Raw genomic sequence first — 17,873 nt, 5'->3', positions numbered from 1 at the left:
GACATATAATGACTGCCCCTAATTAAGTTAATAGTCTGAAGGGGAAGATCTACATTAAATTTTTTTTTTTACTGTTATTTTGTCCTAGTCATGGTGATGGAACTAACATATATTTGGGTAAAGTGCATATTACAATAATTACACTGATTTATTCTGGAATATTCTGGGTCTCATAGTAATACTTAAATATTTTTATATGAAAAATATGTATTTTTTTCCCTCAAATACTCCCATTTTCATGAAGAGATTTTTCAGAAAAAAGCAAACCCCTAGCTTGAGATCTCCGGCTATAGTATAACACTTCCTAATTGGTAACCATGTCATTGTCGTTCCTTCCCCTGGTCCTCCATTTCCATGTTGTATACTGATGCCAAGGCTAATAAATACTGATTTTAATTATGTCTCAGCCACAAACTGTAGTAATAGTTCACCCAATTATTTACAGCATGTAAAGCTCGTAAGCCTTGCACTGAAGAACCTATACTGCAGTTTCAATCTATCTGCCACCTTGACTCTTCCCTTTATGACAGTCCATGCTCCAAAATGGTTTGCCCCTGCCTGGTAAGCCCTTTTCTACCTTACTTATCAAAACACTGTTCATCCTTCAGGATCTGACTGGTAGCAGACTATTTTCCTGATACCTCTTTAGGCAGATTTAGTTCTCATTGATCTTTTGTGTGGATCGTGTTAGCATTTTTTGTCAGCCTCATTGACTTTTGCATGTATTGTCTTACATTTGTGCTTTTTGTGTATGTCTTAATTTTTAAATTGGATTTAATTTGGATATGCGTTTAGAGGAAAGGACATAAGAGCAGACAGATAGACCTTGCCTTCTCCTGGCATTATCTTCAAACCTTAGATACTTTTTTTATGCTGTAAGTAAGTAATGATGGTTGTGTAAATTATGAACTCATTCTTCAGCCTACTTTTAGGTAACACTGAAGTCTGAAGGTATAGATTTGAAACAAATGGAAAATGAGATCCCCGAACATTTTATCTTTTTAAAATTATTATTTTCACTTTCACCCAGTAAATTACTTGATTTTTTTTAATGTTTTGTAACTTAGGAAGAGTAAGGTCCAAATCAACTGGAGTACTTTTTTTAGTCTCATAATTACCTGAGTACCTGCAATATGCACATCACTTTACCACTGTACACTTAGTAGCAACACATCTTGTACTTAAAAATGTCTAAAGGTAAGACCTGTGTTTCTAGTTTGAAGGCCTAGAAAGTAAATAAGAGTGAGGTTTTTGTGTTGGTGTTTCAGACTATAAACTTAAATGGCCTCAGAGAATCGGGTTAATGCTTGTTCATTACTCAGGTTCTGTGAAAAGGCTATTCAAATAAAAATAAAGCTGTAAGCTCTGTCCTACCAGGTATAGAGACAAACACCAAAGTAACAGTAGATGAGTGTTGTCAAGGGGTTAAGACTATGTATACAAGCAATAGTTAATGGCTTTGGGAATTCTAGGAAATAGGAGACCAATGTGGGATAGGTGACATAAGGAAGATTTCTTTGGCATCTGGGTTTTAAGGTTGGGATAGAAGGTAGAGAAAAGCTCTCAGAATAGACGTGGGAAGCATGGAGGTGAAGGTAGAAACTAAGAATAAGTAAGATTGGAATAAGCAGAAGACCATTTCTGGTTCTGAATCTGTGTGTGATAATGTCTGAATGAGTTAGTCCAGATGGAAAAGCACAGATGGAGGGTGTGACGTTCTAGCTCTAGAGAATTAAGCTATATATTCCTTGAGACCAAAGGAAGTGTGAAAGATGTAAACACCTGTCTCTTAGGTTTAAGGAGTTATAGTACCAGTCCATAGAAAAGAAAGTCCTAGCTGTTTTAGAACTGCATGGTTGCTCCACAAGATAAAATGCCTTTGAGACGCTTGTTTTTTTAGCTACTTTCAATGAAGTATTTAATCCTCCTGACTTTGAGAATAGTGAATATGTCTTGTGTTCATAAATTTAAGCAAGGATGAAGAATGCCCAATAATGTGTGTGTTTTAAGTGTGCTTCTCAATTCATCTAATTCTTCCCAGTTTCTAACTATTAAGGGAGTTAGAGGCTTACATGCAGGTGATTTTGTTAGAGGCTTACTTTGCAGATGATTTCTTTATGAAATCATATTAATTGCATGAAAATATAAAGTCTGAATTTGTGCCTTTTACATTTCAGGTTTGTGTTTGGGCTTAGATGGATGGTTATAACATTTGCTTGTTTTTTGTAGTTGTATGTCTGAGCCATCAGTGGAAACCTGTCTAGAGCTGAGACGTGGTCTTATAAATAAGAGTTGATTTATGCCTTCCCTTTTGCCTATTTGACTTTTTGCGCCTTCTTACTTCCTTAGCTCTTTCTGGATTTGGTGTTCTCGTTTTCTTAAAAGCCTAGGTAAATTATATTTATATTAAACAAGTGTTGAACGTTTATAATGGTAGGTTCATGACAGCTCTCTAGCCCAGATTTGCCTATCACATAAAAAGGAAGAGGGAAAATAACAAAAGAAAATAGAATAAGGAAAAGGGAAAGGAGAACACAGCTTATTTGCTTTATCACTTACCTTTTAAAACTGTTATTTATGTATTACCCAAAGCATCACTGTGAACTTCTTTCAAGTAAATGTTTCAGCGAATGTGAAAGGTGTTGAATTCTCGTAGAGAGAATAAAGAGTGGAAGAGGGAAAATAACAGCAGCTTTAGCGCGCTGTTTTAAGCAATATGGACAAAACTGGCTTTTCTGGCCAGGTGTGGTGGCTCAAACCTGTAATCCCAGGACTTTGGGAGGCCAAGAGGTGGATCACCTGAGGTCAGGAGTTCGAGACCAGCCTGGCCAACATTGTGAAACCCCGTCTCTATTAAAATACAAAAATTAGCTGGGCGTGGTGGCAGGCGCCTATAATCCCAGCTACTTGGGAGGCTGAGGGATGAGAATCACTTGAACCTGGGAGGCAGAGGTTGCAGTGAGCCAAGATCGCACCACTGCACTCCAGCCTGGTGGACAGAGCAAGAGACTGTGTCTCAAAAAAAAAAAAAAAAAGGCTCTTTTGCTGTCACGTTGACACATTTGTTTCCTAGCCTAGTGGGCAAGACTTCTAGAAAGTTAAGCAGACACTTTTCCCTTACTGGATTATCTTTTTCTGCAAAGAGGATGTGGAAATGGATTTGATTTTGTGTGCTTGGCAGTTATCCGTGTGTCAGGTTTGGGAAGTAGTTCTCAAGAACAACTGAAGCAAAAATCGTAGGAAGGAACTGAACTTTTTGGCTTATAATCCTCTTAGGATCTCTTACTCTCAACATAAGATTCTAGGGAGCATATTTATTTTACCTGACTATGAGACCTATCTGAATAGGTCTTAAATTAAAGCTAACTGATTTGAGGCTCCCCCCGCCTGCCTTTCTCGGGTGCTATGCCTGAAATTTCTGCGGTTTTGGTAGATGCCATCAAGGGTTAATGGGTGCCCAGGACCACTAGTTAGAATAGACTATTTTCTTAAAGAAGAGACACAAGAGTAGCACATCTGTATAGTTATCTTTGCATTTTCTAGAAAAATATTCTTAAAAGATTAAATCCTTATACTCTAGTTTTAATATTGATTTTCTTGAATCATTGGCATTTATCAGCAAAGCAAGAAATGGCACTAAACAGTTTCCTCCTTGACTGATACTTGTTATAATTTTGACACAGATTTTAGTTTTCTTGAAAAGCTGGTGAGGTACAGTGGTTCAACTTGTAATCCCAGTGCTTTGGGAGGCTGAGGCAGGAGGATCGCTTGAGTCCAGAAGTTAGAGACTAGCCTGGGCAACATAGGGAGACTCTGCCTTTACAAGAAATTTAAAAGACTGTGTCTCTACCAAAAACTTTTAAAAAATTTAGCTGGGCATGATGGCACGCCTGTGGTCCCAGCTACTTGGGAAGCTGAAATAGGAGGATTGCTTGAGACCAGAAGGTCAGAGACTGCAGGAGTTGTGATTTGCCACTGCACCCCAGCCTGGCAACAGAGCAAGACCTTGTCTAAAAATAAATGAATAAATAAATAAATAAGGAGGAAGGAAGGGAAAGAAAGAAAAGCCTGTTCTCTCCTTTGGAATATTTTTAAAACATAAGCTTTCCAGATATGGTAAATTTTGGTATTGGTTCTTATTGGAGTTAACAAAGAAATGACTGCAGTTTAAGCTTTAAAGTAACCTTTTAAACAAAATTTTAAGTATCACCCAATTTTCTTAGCAGAATTTGATATCTAGAAAAGTTTGAAAGAAAAATGGTAGTGTTTATTTTAAGGAAAGTACTCTTACCAGAATCATAGGCATCAAAATTTGAAATAATTTATTGCAGTGATTTTCAGTCCTTGGGATAAATGAAATTGGCAGTTGATACTTCTTGAGTTATTAGGGACACATTGTATACAGTAATACAGCCCGGGATAATTAAAACATGATTCCAGTTAAAAGCAAATAAATGTCATTACCTTGTGTTATACGGGTTATTTTCTATGATCTGAAACCAAGCAAAAATGTGACTCCTTTTTGAATAAGGACAAGTAATTATTGATTAAATGCAGTTTGGTAGGAACTGGAATGGAAGTTCAGATAAAAGAAATCTTTGCTTTCTGAAACATTTCGGAATGACTGATAGAGTCATCTTCATTTCTTCAGTTACAAAGTAAATTCAGGTGAGATTAAGGAATTTGGTAAAGGCCATAGGAATCAGTGGCCAGTGGGTATAAAATTCAGCTGCCCTGGTAACAGGAGTGTTAAGGCTACTATGCATGTCCTATCTATATAGGAGAATGGAGTTGCATGACAGGGAAAAAAAAAGTCTCATTACCCTTGTTTTGTCTTGGGCCTTGTAGTTAATTAGTGGGTTCGTCTTCTGAGTAGGGGAACATTCGCCTTAAATAATACCTAGTCAGTGAAAGAAAACTATATTATTCTTAGGGTTGATGATATTAAGTAATAGCTTTTTGTAATATCCTCTCTTTTCCTTTTGTTTCATTAGGTGGTATGGTCAGGAAAAAGACTACAATGTACTAGTCATGGATCTTCTGGGACCTAGCCTCGAAGACCTCTTCAATTTCTGTTCAAGAAGGTTCACAATGAAAACTGTACTTATGTTAGCTGACCAGGTATGTGAAATTTTGATTAGAATATAAACTGAGAATAGTACTGTTGACTGGAATTTCATTATTCATAAATAAGAGTATTAAAATCCTGTGCATCACTATTTAACCTTAGCATAGGCAGAAAAAAAAAATAATGTGACTTGTAGATATTTTCCTATGGGAATAAGACAAAACCTGGAATTATCTTGGTTTCTTACTCATCTGTAGACTAGTAGTTTTCAGTCTGCTCCTTCAGATGAAGTTTTAGTGTCATATATAGCAGGTTATTGTAAGATTTTGTTTGGAGAGTTTAGAGTGTATGTATGCATATAATTGTAGATAAATGTATATTGACATTTTGGTTAAATTAAGCAAAATTGAATATTATGTATTACGTGTGGGACTCTTAGAAAAGCTATTTTTGAGGATAAAAAGGTCCTGAAGTAATATAAGGAAGAATTTTTTGACCAAGTAGATGCTGCTTGGAGTAATGGATTCTCAACCATTTGTGTTACTTAAGACCTAGGAAATTTTGGAGATGTCATGAATTAGATTGATGCATTGGCTGTAGGTTAGATTAAATGGTTTTTACAGCCAAAGTTTGGATATTTCGATCTTAAGAAATGAGAAAGATAGAGTAAGGAACAAACCTTAAGGGAAAAGATAATACATTAAGATAATGATTGGTAAATATCAAAACATGTATAAGTTTTTGTTTTGATCAGTATTTGTTACCTTTAAGGGCAGGAAAATGCTGGAAATGCTTCAAGTTAAACTCAGTGTGCTTATAAAAATACTATGAAGAGAATGACATTTAAAAATATAATGGAGGGTTTGTGACAGCTCTCTAGTCCAGATTTGCCTATCACATAAAAAGGAAGAGGGAAAATAACAGAAGAAAATAAAATGAGGAAAAGGGAAAGGAGAACACAGGTTATTTGTTTTATCACTTACCTTTATTTGCTTTATCACTTAACTTTTAATACTATTATTTATGTATTACCCAAAGCATCACTGTGAGCTTCTTTCAAGTAAATGTCATAAAGTAAAATGGAGATAAACAGACTTGATATTTGAGGTGGAATTTTAGTAAGTTTGTAAATTCAGAGGGATGAAGAGAAGTAGGTTAATGGGCACAAAAATACAGTTAGGAGGAATAAGTTCTAGTATTACATAGTATAGTAGGGAAATTATAGTTAACAATAGCTTATCGTTTATTTCAAAATAGCTAGAAGAGTAGAATTGTAATGTTCCTAATACAAAATATAAATGTTTGAAGTAATGGATATCCCAACTACCCTGATTTGATAATTACACATTGTATACATGTAACAAAGTATCACACATACCCCATAAATATATACAACTATTATAGATCAATGAAAAAACTTTGTCTATAATTCCAGGGATTAGAAGGTAGTGCCCATTTTCTGTAATCAGCACCTGATACTCCCCAAGCTTCTTAACCTTAAAAGTACTCAGTGGCTCAAGCAAATGTGAGCAAATTGTGATATTTGTGGCACAAAACAAACTCAAGCATTAAAAGGTGAAAAGTGGCCAGGCACACTGGCTCACGCCTGTAATCCAGCACTTTGGGAGACCGAGACAGGAGGCTCTCTTGAGCCCAGGAGTTCCAGGCTACAGTGAGCTATAATAATGCCACTGCACTCCAGCCTGAGCAATAGAGCAAAGACCCCATCTCTTTTACGTTAACAGCCTTTAATGTGGGCCGGGTTTGGTGGCTCATGCCTATAGTCCCAGCACTTTTGAGAGGCCAAAGCCGGTAAATCACTTGAGGTCAGGAGTTCAAGACCAGCCTGGCCAACATAGTGAAACCCATCTCTACTAAAAGTACAAAAATTAGCTGGGCGTAGTGGCTGACGCCTGTAATCCCAGCTACCCGGGAGGCTGAGGCATTTGAGAATCACATAAACCTGGGAGGTGGAGATTGCAGTGAGCCGAGATCGCACCACTGCACTCCAGCCCTGGGGGATAGAACGAGACTCTGTCTCAAAAAAAAAAAGCCTTTAATATGTTTTAACTAACATATATGAGTGAATCCTAATAAAAGAGTTATGGCTTATGTTTTGTTTGTTCAGTAACACGTAAGCATCCATACATTGAACATGTATTGAGAGCCTACCACTGTACTTAGTGCTGGGGGTTGGGGTGGCAAAAAAATAAGAATTAGTCTCTTCCCTCTAGAAAGAAACTTAGAGTCTAATAAAGACGGAAAAATAAGATGTTCCATCCTTGTTGTAGAGTTGTAGAAGTCTCTGTTGGGTACACGGGTAACAAATGTGGAAAAAATATAATTCTGAGGAAGGGAGATACAAGAAAGCTTTCATTTAAGGTAGTTAACACCTAAGTTTTGCTCTGTGGCTGACAGGTAACAGGTGTAAGTTGTTCAAGCCAGAGATTACTAGTTTGGCTTCAGAAGACATTTATCAAGGTAGAAGAGTACAATTTAGAATCTGTGTATTCATGATAATAAAAGCTCTGGGGAAAATGAGGACAAATAAAAAATAGAATCCTAACAGATACTACTGGGAAGAGCAAGAACATATGGACAGAAAGATAATGTTGGCAGTCTTTGGATATGGAATCTATTTAAAAATACAACTTCTAAGTAAGTGTCTTATAGAAAAGATAGAGGCTGGGTGTGATGGCTCATGCCAGCAATCCCAGCACTTTGGGAGGCAGAAGCAGGAGGATCACTTGAGCTCAGGAGTTCGAGAGCAGCCTGGGCAACATAACGATACCCCCGTTTCCACAAAAAATACAAAAATTAGCTGGGCATGGTAACGCACATGTGCGTAGTCCCAGCTTCTCAGGGGGCTGAGCTGAGAGGATCACTTGAGCCCCGGAAGTTGAGGCTGCTGTGAGCTGTGATCTCGCCACTGCACCCCAGCCAGGGTGACAAAGTGAGACTCTGTCTCAAAAAAAAAAAAACACAAAACTTCTGTTGTATACAAGAAATGCCATAAGCAGTCAAAATAAAAAATACTTAATTTAAATCTGTTTACATAATGACAGATAAAAGATTGTTTGTTTTATGACGAGAACTCCTAAAAGCTAACAAGAAGACAATAGGCCGAAAGAAAAATAGGCAAAGAGTGGAGCTTGACAGTACATAGAAGAGTAAATCCTCATAGAAGGGCCAGGCGCAGTGGCTCACGCCTGTAATCCCAGCTCTTTGGGAGGCCGAGGCAGGTGGATCATTTTATGCCAGGAGCTGGAAACCAACATGGCGAAACCCTGTCTCTACTAAAAATACAAAAAAAGTACCCAGGCATGTGGCGGGTGCCTGTAATCCCAACTACTCGGGAGGCTGAGGCAAGAGAATCGCTTGAACCTGGGAGGCAGAGGCTGCAGTGAGCCGAAATTGCACCACTGCACTCCAGCCTGGGCAGCAGAGTGAGTGAGACTCTGTCTCAAAAAAAAAAAAAAAAAAAAATCCTCGTGGAAGGATTACTCCTAAATTGAGGCCGGGCATGGTGGTTCACGCCTGTAATCCTACCACATTGGGAGGTCGAGGCAGGAGGATCTCCTGAACCCAGGAGTTCAAGAGCAGCTGGGCAACATAACGATATCCCGTCTCTACCAAAAATTAAAAATTAGCTGACGCAAAAAAATTAGCCAGGTGTAGTGGCATGCACCTTATAGTTTCAGCTACTCCGGAGGGTGAAGTGTGAGGATCACTGGAGCCTGGAAGGTTGAGGCAGCGTGAGTTATGGTTGCTTCACTGCACTTCAGCCTAGGTGACAGTGAGACCCTGTCTCAAAAAAAAAAAAAAAAAAAAAAGAGTAAATCCAAATTGTTACAGCCTATTGTGAAAGGCAGTGTGATATTATCTATCAAAATGAAAAATACACCCTTCAACTCAGCAACTCCCCATAATTATATGGGATTTGAAGTCCATAGAAATAAAAGTACTAGTGGGTAAAGATACATGTCTGTTAATGGCATTATTTATAGTAGGAAAAAGTGGAAAACAATGTGAGAATACTGTGAGAAGACATAACATCTCTATCACAGAATATTTGTAGCTATTAAAAAGGATATTTGAGCTATAGCGTTTGACTTTGCATAATTTCCAAGAAATTAAGGAAAGCTTTTAAGAATGGCATGTTTAATATTTAACTTTTGGAATGAGATTATATAAGAATTATAACAACTACTTATAGCTTTATCTGCCAATCTGTCAACATCCCCCACTCCCAAGTATATGTGTATCTGTTTGTGTGCATATGTATATCTTATAACATGGTCTGGGTAATACCAGGCCATTTTAACAGGTTACTTTAGAAGGCCTAGGATTGAGAGTGGAAAGTTTTTATTTTATTTCCTTTATTGTAGCAACTGAAACTATTCTACAGGTATTCCTTTTATTACTTGAAAATCACAAACACCAAGTCTTCCTATGGGGTTAGACCCTCCCATGGTTTTAATCATTAATACTAGAAGGTAAAGCCAAAGGACACAGCAAGTATATGCTTAGATATCCATTAACCTAGAAATAAATGGAGAACTTAGTTGTCCTTTCCATTTCATTTTCTTTAGCACTGTCTTTGTGAACTCTAAAATGAGATACTGAAATACTTAAGAAATAATGTGTTGATTTTCATTTACTACTTAACTCAATTATCTCTCCCTTCCTTTTTTTCCAGATGATCAGTAGAATTGAATATGTGCATACAAAGAATTTTATACACAGAGACATTAAACCAGATAACTTCCTAATGGGTATTGGGCGTCACTGTAATAAGGTTAGTCAAATGCTCTTTGCATGAAAGAACAAAGAGTAAAGTTTCGACAAGAATTGCTTTGGTAAACTTTTCAATCTTTTAAAAAGCCATAGTAAGTTGAATTTGCTGTTGACAGTTGCTTTAAAAGATTGTGCTATAAGGATAATCAGCTAACTCCATTAACTTAGTAACTTGAAATAAATTATCTTCAACTTACCCAACCGAGGTTAGTTACCTTATATGGAAATATAAAATTCTAAGGGCTATAAAATGAACTGTAGTTGTCTAAGTTATTTAACTGTTGAACAGTTGTATCTATTTTTCATTCACAAAAATAGCAAAAACCCCCATATTCTTTTCTTCCTGAATGCTTAAAACCAGATTTTAACCTTTGGCTCTGAAGTGTGGGTTTTTATAATATATGTGCTTGTGCCAGTGTGGGAACACTGACTTATCTGTCACCATGGTGTTAACATTTGCTGACTGAGCATGGTTGATAATGAGAATTCTTCAGTCCTTGAATTTGTGTATTTAAAAGGGTAACTTTTGGGCCTGCTTCAAAAGTAGTTGACAGTTTTTTACTTGGGTGCCAAATTGGGTGAGTTCTCCACCCCTCTCTCTCCCTTTAAAGGAAAATATAGACAAGCGAAATGAACATTCATACAACAAAACTAGTGTTCATTTGGGGTCTCTGAGAGTGGTTCAACTTATGGGGTGATTGGGTTTTAGCTAGTGGCGCATGATTGCAGTTAGAAACTAATTGTGTTGACTTTTTTTCTGTAATGATTAGTCTTACTGAGTGAATTGCTTTCTTTATCGATACTATGTTGAGCTCGGGCAGACAGGCAGCATTGGCAATGCACTAAGCATGTTGTGATCTGATGATCTATCTGATAGAAATTCTCAACTTCAGGACAACTTGGGGGCTTTTTTTTGTTTTTTTGTGGCTTTTTTGTTTTGTTTTTGGAAGGAAGATGCCCATTTGTTTTACTAAACTATTAGGAAATGTTTGGTGTTTTTAGGTCTAGCTATAAATGTTTACCTTTGTTTGCCTGTATGAATGCCAACTGGGAGCCATTACCATTAGAATTGGTGTTATTTGTCAATGTGAGATACTGATGGTCTGATTAGGTTTTAGGAAATTAAATTTTTTTGTTGAGCTTTAAATAATGAAAGGTGTTTAAATATACACATAACTTATCTTGTCATTCCCAAGTTGCATTAAAAAATATTTTATAGCTTTTCTCTGAAGTATACAGGTTTTTATTACTGTAAAGCCTGGTAATTCAATTGAAAAAATAAAATTACTGTTCTTAAGTTTTGGGGCAGTTTTGTCCATTTGACTCCAATCTTCTTGGCCATTTCCCAGCCCTCTCCTTCCCGTTTTCTTACCCCCTAAAAACCCATTATCACCATGTGATTCCTATTCTGCATCGTTGACATTGCAGTACATGGTTTTTGCCTTAAATTTAAATGATGACCTAGATATCACTTTGCCTTCCACCCCCCACCCCCACAGCCCCCTTAAGAATAGCTTGTTAATCGCATAGTTGTCTTAAGGAAGTGTAAGTTATCTAGTGGTGAAAACCTTTTTAGGAGATTTAGGTCTCCTTTTCTCCTTGCAGATATTAAAAATAATTTTGTGGAGCTGCTTGCTGTTTAACACTGTTTTAGAGAGGCCATGGGGTAGAAGCAAAGTGTTTTACTCAACTAAGATTCAAATGCTAAATGTTGCTCTTGAACATTTTAGATTAGTGTTTTGTTTATGTAGTTGATTTTTAGTGTTTTCTGTATTGTAGTTTGAAAAATGCCAGTTGTATGAGACTGGATTCTTTGGTCAGCTTGTTCCAGTAGTTTTCTATTCATGGGGGAAAAATGGTTTTGGGGGGCTTTTGAGGACAATTTTTAAAGTTAAATTTCTTATTTGGAAAATTGTTCTGAATTTGATATTTAGGAGTGGCCACTCCAATCTTAGTGAATTTGCTCATCTCTTCCGGTAATCAGCCCTGCATGCTTACGAAAATAAATTTTAAGGTGACTAAATGCCTTCTACCTCTTCCTTACTGAAGATTTTTTCCCCCGTACAATCTTTTTTTGGGGGGGAAGGGCAGATTGTGGTACCAAAGATTGCAGATCTAAATTCCCCATTTTTGATTAAAAATATAAAAGAGCCAAATGTCACCATTGCTATCCCTGTTTCAGGCAGTGACACAAAATAGTGGCATTAAAAACCTGAGTAATTTCCAGAATTCAAATGTTCTTGAGCATGTGATTCTTATTTGGAAAACTGAGAAGCTACAGTGCTTGGTGGAAGAAGGATGGCATTTGGCTACCCTGTTCTTTCTCTAATGCCTCGGTGTTGCCTGTCTGCGCCGGCCATTGTTGCAATGTAAGCAATACTGTTTGATGCACTGCCACCCTCTATTGTCTGTTTAGTGTTTAGAATCTCCAGTGGGGAAGAGGAAAAGAAGCATGACTGTTAGTACTTCTCAGGACCCATCTTTCTCAGGATTAAACCAGGTCTGAAACTGTCTCCTATTCCAACCTCAATCCCAAATTCATGTGCTTTTCCTTTTTATTGTTTTATTTTGATGATTTTTGTTTTGTTTTAATTCTGGAGAATGTAGATCTTGCTCAAGCACCTCTTACGTTGGCATTATTCAGACATACTTGGCAAACATAACATTACTAAGATATTTCTTTGTGGCTTTTGCTTAAAACTTATAAAGTTTAGAAAAAAGCTAAATGAAAATAGGATATTATGTTTAGCTCTCTAACATACATATGAGGAAATGATGTTGGTCTACTACTGAAATTGTTTACCTAATAGTAAACTTGAGATAGAGTGTTAGTTTTTAAAAATTTATTTGGAGTTATACAACTTAATGCACGAAATATATTTAAATTCAGTTCATTAGTGCTATATAATGAATATATTCTACCTCACCTCTCTTCCCCTTCCCTAAGGAACTTCAGGTAAGTGTAGATCAGATTTCAGATCTAGTGTTTCTAGAACTTATTTCCTCAGTCTGTATTCTCAACTTCTAGCAAATGGATATTTACAGAGCATTATATGCTCTGGAACTAGAAGATACTGCATTCTTAACAATATAACAATAACATAGCTTAAGCACTTATCAAGCTATATGGTAGATTGCCATTAGTAATACATTGAAATATATTAAATTTAGTTTTTGGCAGGCTGGATAAACACCCTACTAATTTTCTAAATTTGTAAGTAGAACTCTTCATATTTTGTTGTACTTTTGTTGAAGTTAAATAGCTTTTTTATCACAAAATTTAAGTTCATAAATGTTCATGCTCCTGAGCAAATGAATCTTAATCATTCAGTTTAGTATACAGTGAAGAGGAAGTATTGGCATGAGTAATCAAAAAACAAAAAACATACTTTGTAATACCTTAAATTATCCACATGTATCATCTGGATAATCATTTAATCCTTTTCCATACTGCCCAGCTTTATTCCAGGAACCACCTCCAGCTATTAAAAAAGGTTTCAGAAATTCAGAGTTATTTTTATTCAGGCAAAGAAGTACCAAGTATTGTGACTAGTTAGATAAGGAGTGGGGGGAAGACAGTAGATGGTGGATCATTAGGCGTATTAGAAGAATAAAACTAGTTTTATAGTGCCTCATTTTTACTTACCCATTCACATATTTTGCTTACATTTCGTAGCATCATTTAATAATTTACAAAGAAAGTTGTATTACATTGTTTAGATTTTGTACATACAGGTTAGCTAGGTTTTTAGTAAAGTGACCTTGTGAATGTTTTAGAAGGGCAAGGGAAATGATGACCCCTGGTTAGGAAAAAAAAAAAAAAATGCTGCAAGTACTAAACACTAAGATTAGCCACAGTGATTTTTGAAGAAAATGTGCCTCTATTGAATGGAATTATGGAATTATCCCCCCCCTCTTTTTTTTGGTTTTTGGTTTTGTTTTATTTTTTGTTTTTTGGGGGTTTTTTGTTTTGTTTTGTTTTGTTTTGTTTTTTGTTTTGTTTTGAGATGGGGTTTCACTCTGTTGCCCAGGCAGGAGTGTAGAGTGCAGTGGCGCGATCTTGGCCCACTGCAACTTCCACCTCCCAGGTTCAAGCAGTTCTGTCTCAGCCTCCTGAATAGCTGGGATTACAGGTGCGCGCCACCATGCCCGGCTAATTTTTGTATTTTTAGTGGAGACGGGGTTTTACCACATTGGCCAGACTGGTCTTGAACTCCTGGCCTCAAGTGATCTGTCTGCCTTGGCCTCCCAAAGTGCTGGCGTTATAGGCGTGAACCACTGCGCCTGGTCAAATTATCCCCTATTTATCAACTCAGTTCCCTGTGCCTTTGAAGAATAGGCTGCATTGTTTAAAATGGGCGCAAATTTTACTCATAACATGTAGTTAGTAAAAATCCACAGAAAAGGAGCTTGACTCACTGAAGGAAGTGCCTGTGTCTTTGCACATAAAAGCCTATAATAAAAATGCATTATCTTATGCTTATTTGATACTGACTTTTCCTCATTTGGTTCTGCCTTTACATATTTACAGCTTTTTGGTTGTATCTTTGGCATCATGTGGTTTCATGTAAACATTTCCATTATATGTTTATATTTATTAGTTTTAAACAGCAAAGCATACAGAAAGCTACTAAAGAAGCTTGATAGGTACCCGAAGGTAATGAACCACCAAGAGTTTTATTTCCTTTTTTAATTTCAAGTAGTTTTCCTTTCAGTTGTTTACTGAGAATAGGCTATCTTTGTTCAGTGCTAACATTTTTTTCCTGACGTATTTTCAGTTTCTATAAGAGGAGAGCATTTAAAATTATTTGCTCTTTAGATTTTTGTTTTTAGATTGAGATGTTTAAGAAGATCGTGTTTACATATCTGTAGTTTTCTTGATAAATAAGGTTTCCTCCTTCGGCGTTGTGGGAGGAAAGAACTCTCCAGCGAACACTGAATTTTTATAAAGCAGTCTTTTGGTTGTGAGAAAGTGTCTGGTTATTGAGTCACAAATGGAGCTATTGAATGTAGATTTAGACATGAATGAAACTGTTAGACATACTCATGTCAGAGCTCTTCCCTTTTGTCCTTCATTTTAAAGTACGAAAGGAAGCAATCCTAGAAAATGTGAACTGGAGGAAATTCTATGTACTAATCACTCTTCATTCAATGTCTACATATTTCTTAGAGATATTTTTAAAATACCATGAAGCTGAATGTCCTTTTGTGTTTATTTTCCCCATGTTTTCTTTTCACTATGACTCTGCAGAACTTAATCATCATTTTTGTTTTGCTTAACAAATGTATTTTGCTCATTTTAATATTTGTGTACTGATCTGGTTTTCATATCAAGAGAAACTTAAAGTATAAGCTTTATTTCTTAGTGTTTTACAACACAATTTTTCCTGTAATGACTTGATTGCTTAGGAAGGGAGTTTAATCTTTTTACTTTGAGAGTCTTCATCATCCAGTTAACATTTACTAATAATTTAATCTTCATTCTTTTATAGTAGACTAAGTAAAAATCAGTATCTCGTTGACATGGTGACTGAAGCTCAACTGTCAGTGTCTTTACTGTCCAAAGTATAATTGAGAATAGGTTATAATGCTTGGCTGAAATAGATGTTACTCATGCTCCTAAGAGAGGTACTTGGTCAGATCTTTATAACCTAAATCAGTAACTTGCTTTATTTATTGACATGAAATCTGCAGGTTAGGTGATCAAGTTTCCCAGCACATCACAAATTATAAACTGTCAAAAGGGACCCAGTAGCCTAATGGAGAGAAGAACTACAAAATTTAGGAATAACTAGAGAACAATAGACTAGGGCTGTATAGTGTAAGGGCACATAGACCTGCCTAGCTTAATATTTGTAGATTAACTTTTATTAAAATATAGCATAATAGGTGATTTTATGACAAAAGCCAAAATTTTAAATAAAGATTATTTCTTTTCATATGGTAGGTAAATATGAATATGTTTTGGATTTCTTTTTCATAAAAATAGTTATTTACTTATAAAAGGCTTAAGTTCTGGAGTGTAAACTTGAATTACATACAACAATTAGCTACATTATAAATGAATACATTATTCCCTGAGTACCATATAGACATGATAACACTAAACGTTATTTTGTTCTAAACACTGGTTTTTGTTTTTAGTTAGCTCACTTAAACTGCTAATTGTAAGCCACCTTGATTTAAATGCTAAGTGCTTTTTTGGGGGATTTTTATATCAACTTGTTAAATTTTCCAGAAGTTTAACCTGACCCATCTGTATAATGTCAGTGCTGAGTAGTATTTTTTATTAATAAAAAGTCTTGGTTTCATTGGCAATGTCAGACTTTTAGGGTAGATAACAAGCATTCTGTTGGCACATTTAAGAGTGGCCTTTGTAGGAGGGAAGAGTTCAGATAGTTTATATCTGGATTTTTTTTTTTTTTTTTTTTTTAAAGACAGAGTTTTGCTCTGTCGCCCAGGCTGGAGTGCAGTGACACGGTCTTGGCTCACTGCAACCTCTGCCTCCCAGGTTCAAGCTATTCTCCTGCCTCAGCCTCTTGTGTAGCTGGGGCTACAGGCATGTGCCACCACGCCCGGCTATTTTTGTATTTTTTGTAGAGGTGGGACTTTGCCATGTTTGGCCAGGCTGGTCTTGAACTCCTGACCTCAAGTTATCCGTCCGCCTCAGCCTCCCAAAGTGCTGGGATTATAGGCGTGAGCTACCGCACTCGGCCATTATATCTAGATTTTGAAACCTCATGTTTGTTTACCAATAGTAACAGGTGTACAGACTATCAGGTGTCATTATGACAAATAGCAGCACTCTTGTTGCTTCTGCTGTCAAGCATGTATACATTTCTTACTTTGTAAAGACAGGTTCCTGAGTATGTAATGAAATGGGCCTGTGAAATCTGCAAACGACAAGGATAAACTACTAGACTGTTTTTTTTTTTAACTTGATTTATTGATAAAGACTAGTAAAAGCTTATGGGGGGGTGTTAAGTCTGTTCATTATCTGTTCTATTAATACTTAGGATACTTTATTTTGATATATTTGAATGCATAGAATAGATACCATTTAATGAATAAGAAGCAGTTTAATTGAACAAGGTTGGAAACCTAATGTTTCTGTATTTCTCTTTTAAAGTTATTCCTTATTGATTTTGGTTTGGCCAAAAAGTACAGAGACAACAGGACAAGGCAACACATACCATACAGAGAAGATAAAAACCTCACTGGCACTGCCCGATATGCTAGCATCAATGCACATCTTGGTATTGAGCAGAGGTAAGTTCGAAAATGGAATGTGCTTATCATAGCCATAGCAGAAGCCATCAATGGGTTTTTGAAATATTTTAGTTTCTTACAATGTCTAAGGATGTTTCTTGGCTGAGGATTTGAAGGATGCTTATTAATCATTTTACCTGCTGCTTTAACCAGTGTAGAGAAGACTGTTAAATGAGGTCTTTTGGATTTTTTGTTGTTGTTGAAGATTGTCTCTTGGGGGGAAAATACTGCGTGATAGAAAGTTAGAAGCATAAGTGCAATGTTGACATTTCTTTTTGCAGCTGAAGATAGTACATATATTTTTAAAGCTATTTGGGGCTTTTTATACTTTAGTAATTCAGGTTGAGTTTGGAAGAATGCATTATAAAAGTTCCTTTCATCTTTTACAGTCACTTTTTGCTCCTTAAAACAAGCATAGAAGTAATAAGTGGAAAAAACAATGATATGCCTCAGGTTAAAGAACCTCATACCAAGAATTTCAGGCTTAAGAAATATCCATGAATATCTGAATGATCTAGTTTAAACTGTAATGTCAGTTTTTCTGTACGCCAAGGCATTACCTATCCTTAAATATATATATATCTCTAAATATATATTTGTATGTATGTGTATATAGATATGTATGCATGAATACATTCATATAGATGTTCAACTAGTTTTAAGTTGTAACTCCTTTTCAGTACTCCTGAAGTTTTTTTTAATGAGTTTCTGCAAAATATAGAAATGTCATCCTGCTTGG

The 17,873-nt window shown here is 36.2% G+C and overlaps 1 protein-coding gene across 8 annotated transcripts in view; it reads left to right on the top strand.

Moving 5' to 3' along the window:
* Nucleotides 1-17,873, top strand: part of CSNK1A1 (casein kinase 1 alpha 1) — a 56,942-nt gene that overhangs the window by 21,175 nt on the left and 17,894 nt on the right. For 5 of the 8 annotated variants that reach the window (XR_010126491.1, XM_054487106.2, XM_054487103.2 and 2 more), the window contains exons 3-6: nt 4,995-5,121; nt 9,768-9,866; nt 12,282-12,365; nt 16,995-17,134. Coding sequence is in view for 6 of the 8 variants with exons in the window: in XM_054487106.2 (XP_054343081.1) it covers nt 4,995-5,121; nt 9,768-9,866; nt 12,282-12,365; nt 16,995-17,134 (450 nt within the window). In the remaining 2 variants the exon portion in view is untranslated. The remainder of the gene's footprint in view (nt 1-4,994; nt 5,122-9,767; nt 9,867-12,281; nt 12,366-16,994; nt 17,135-17,873) is intronic. The other 3 variants (XR_010126492.1, XM_054487108.2, XM_054487107.2) reach the window with 1 other exon arrangement.

The sequence above is a fragment of the Pongo pygmaeus genome, chromosome 4 (genome assembly GCF_028885625.2).
Source record: "Pongo pygmaeus isolate AG05252 chromosome 4, NHGRI_mPonPyg2-v2.0_pri, whole genome shotgun sequence".
Classification (NCBI taxonomy): domain Eukaryota; kingdom Metazoa; phylum Chordata; class Mammalia; order Primates; family Hominidae; genus Pongo; species Pongo pygmaeus.
Note: the sequence above shows the minus strand (reverse complement) of the source record. Positions and strands in the feature narration are given on the sequence as shown.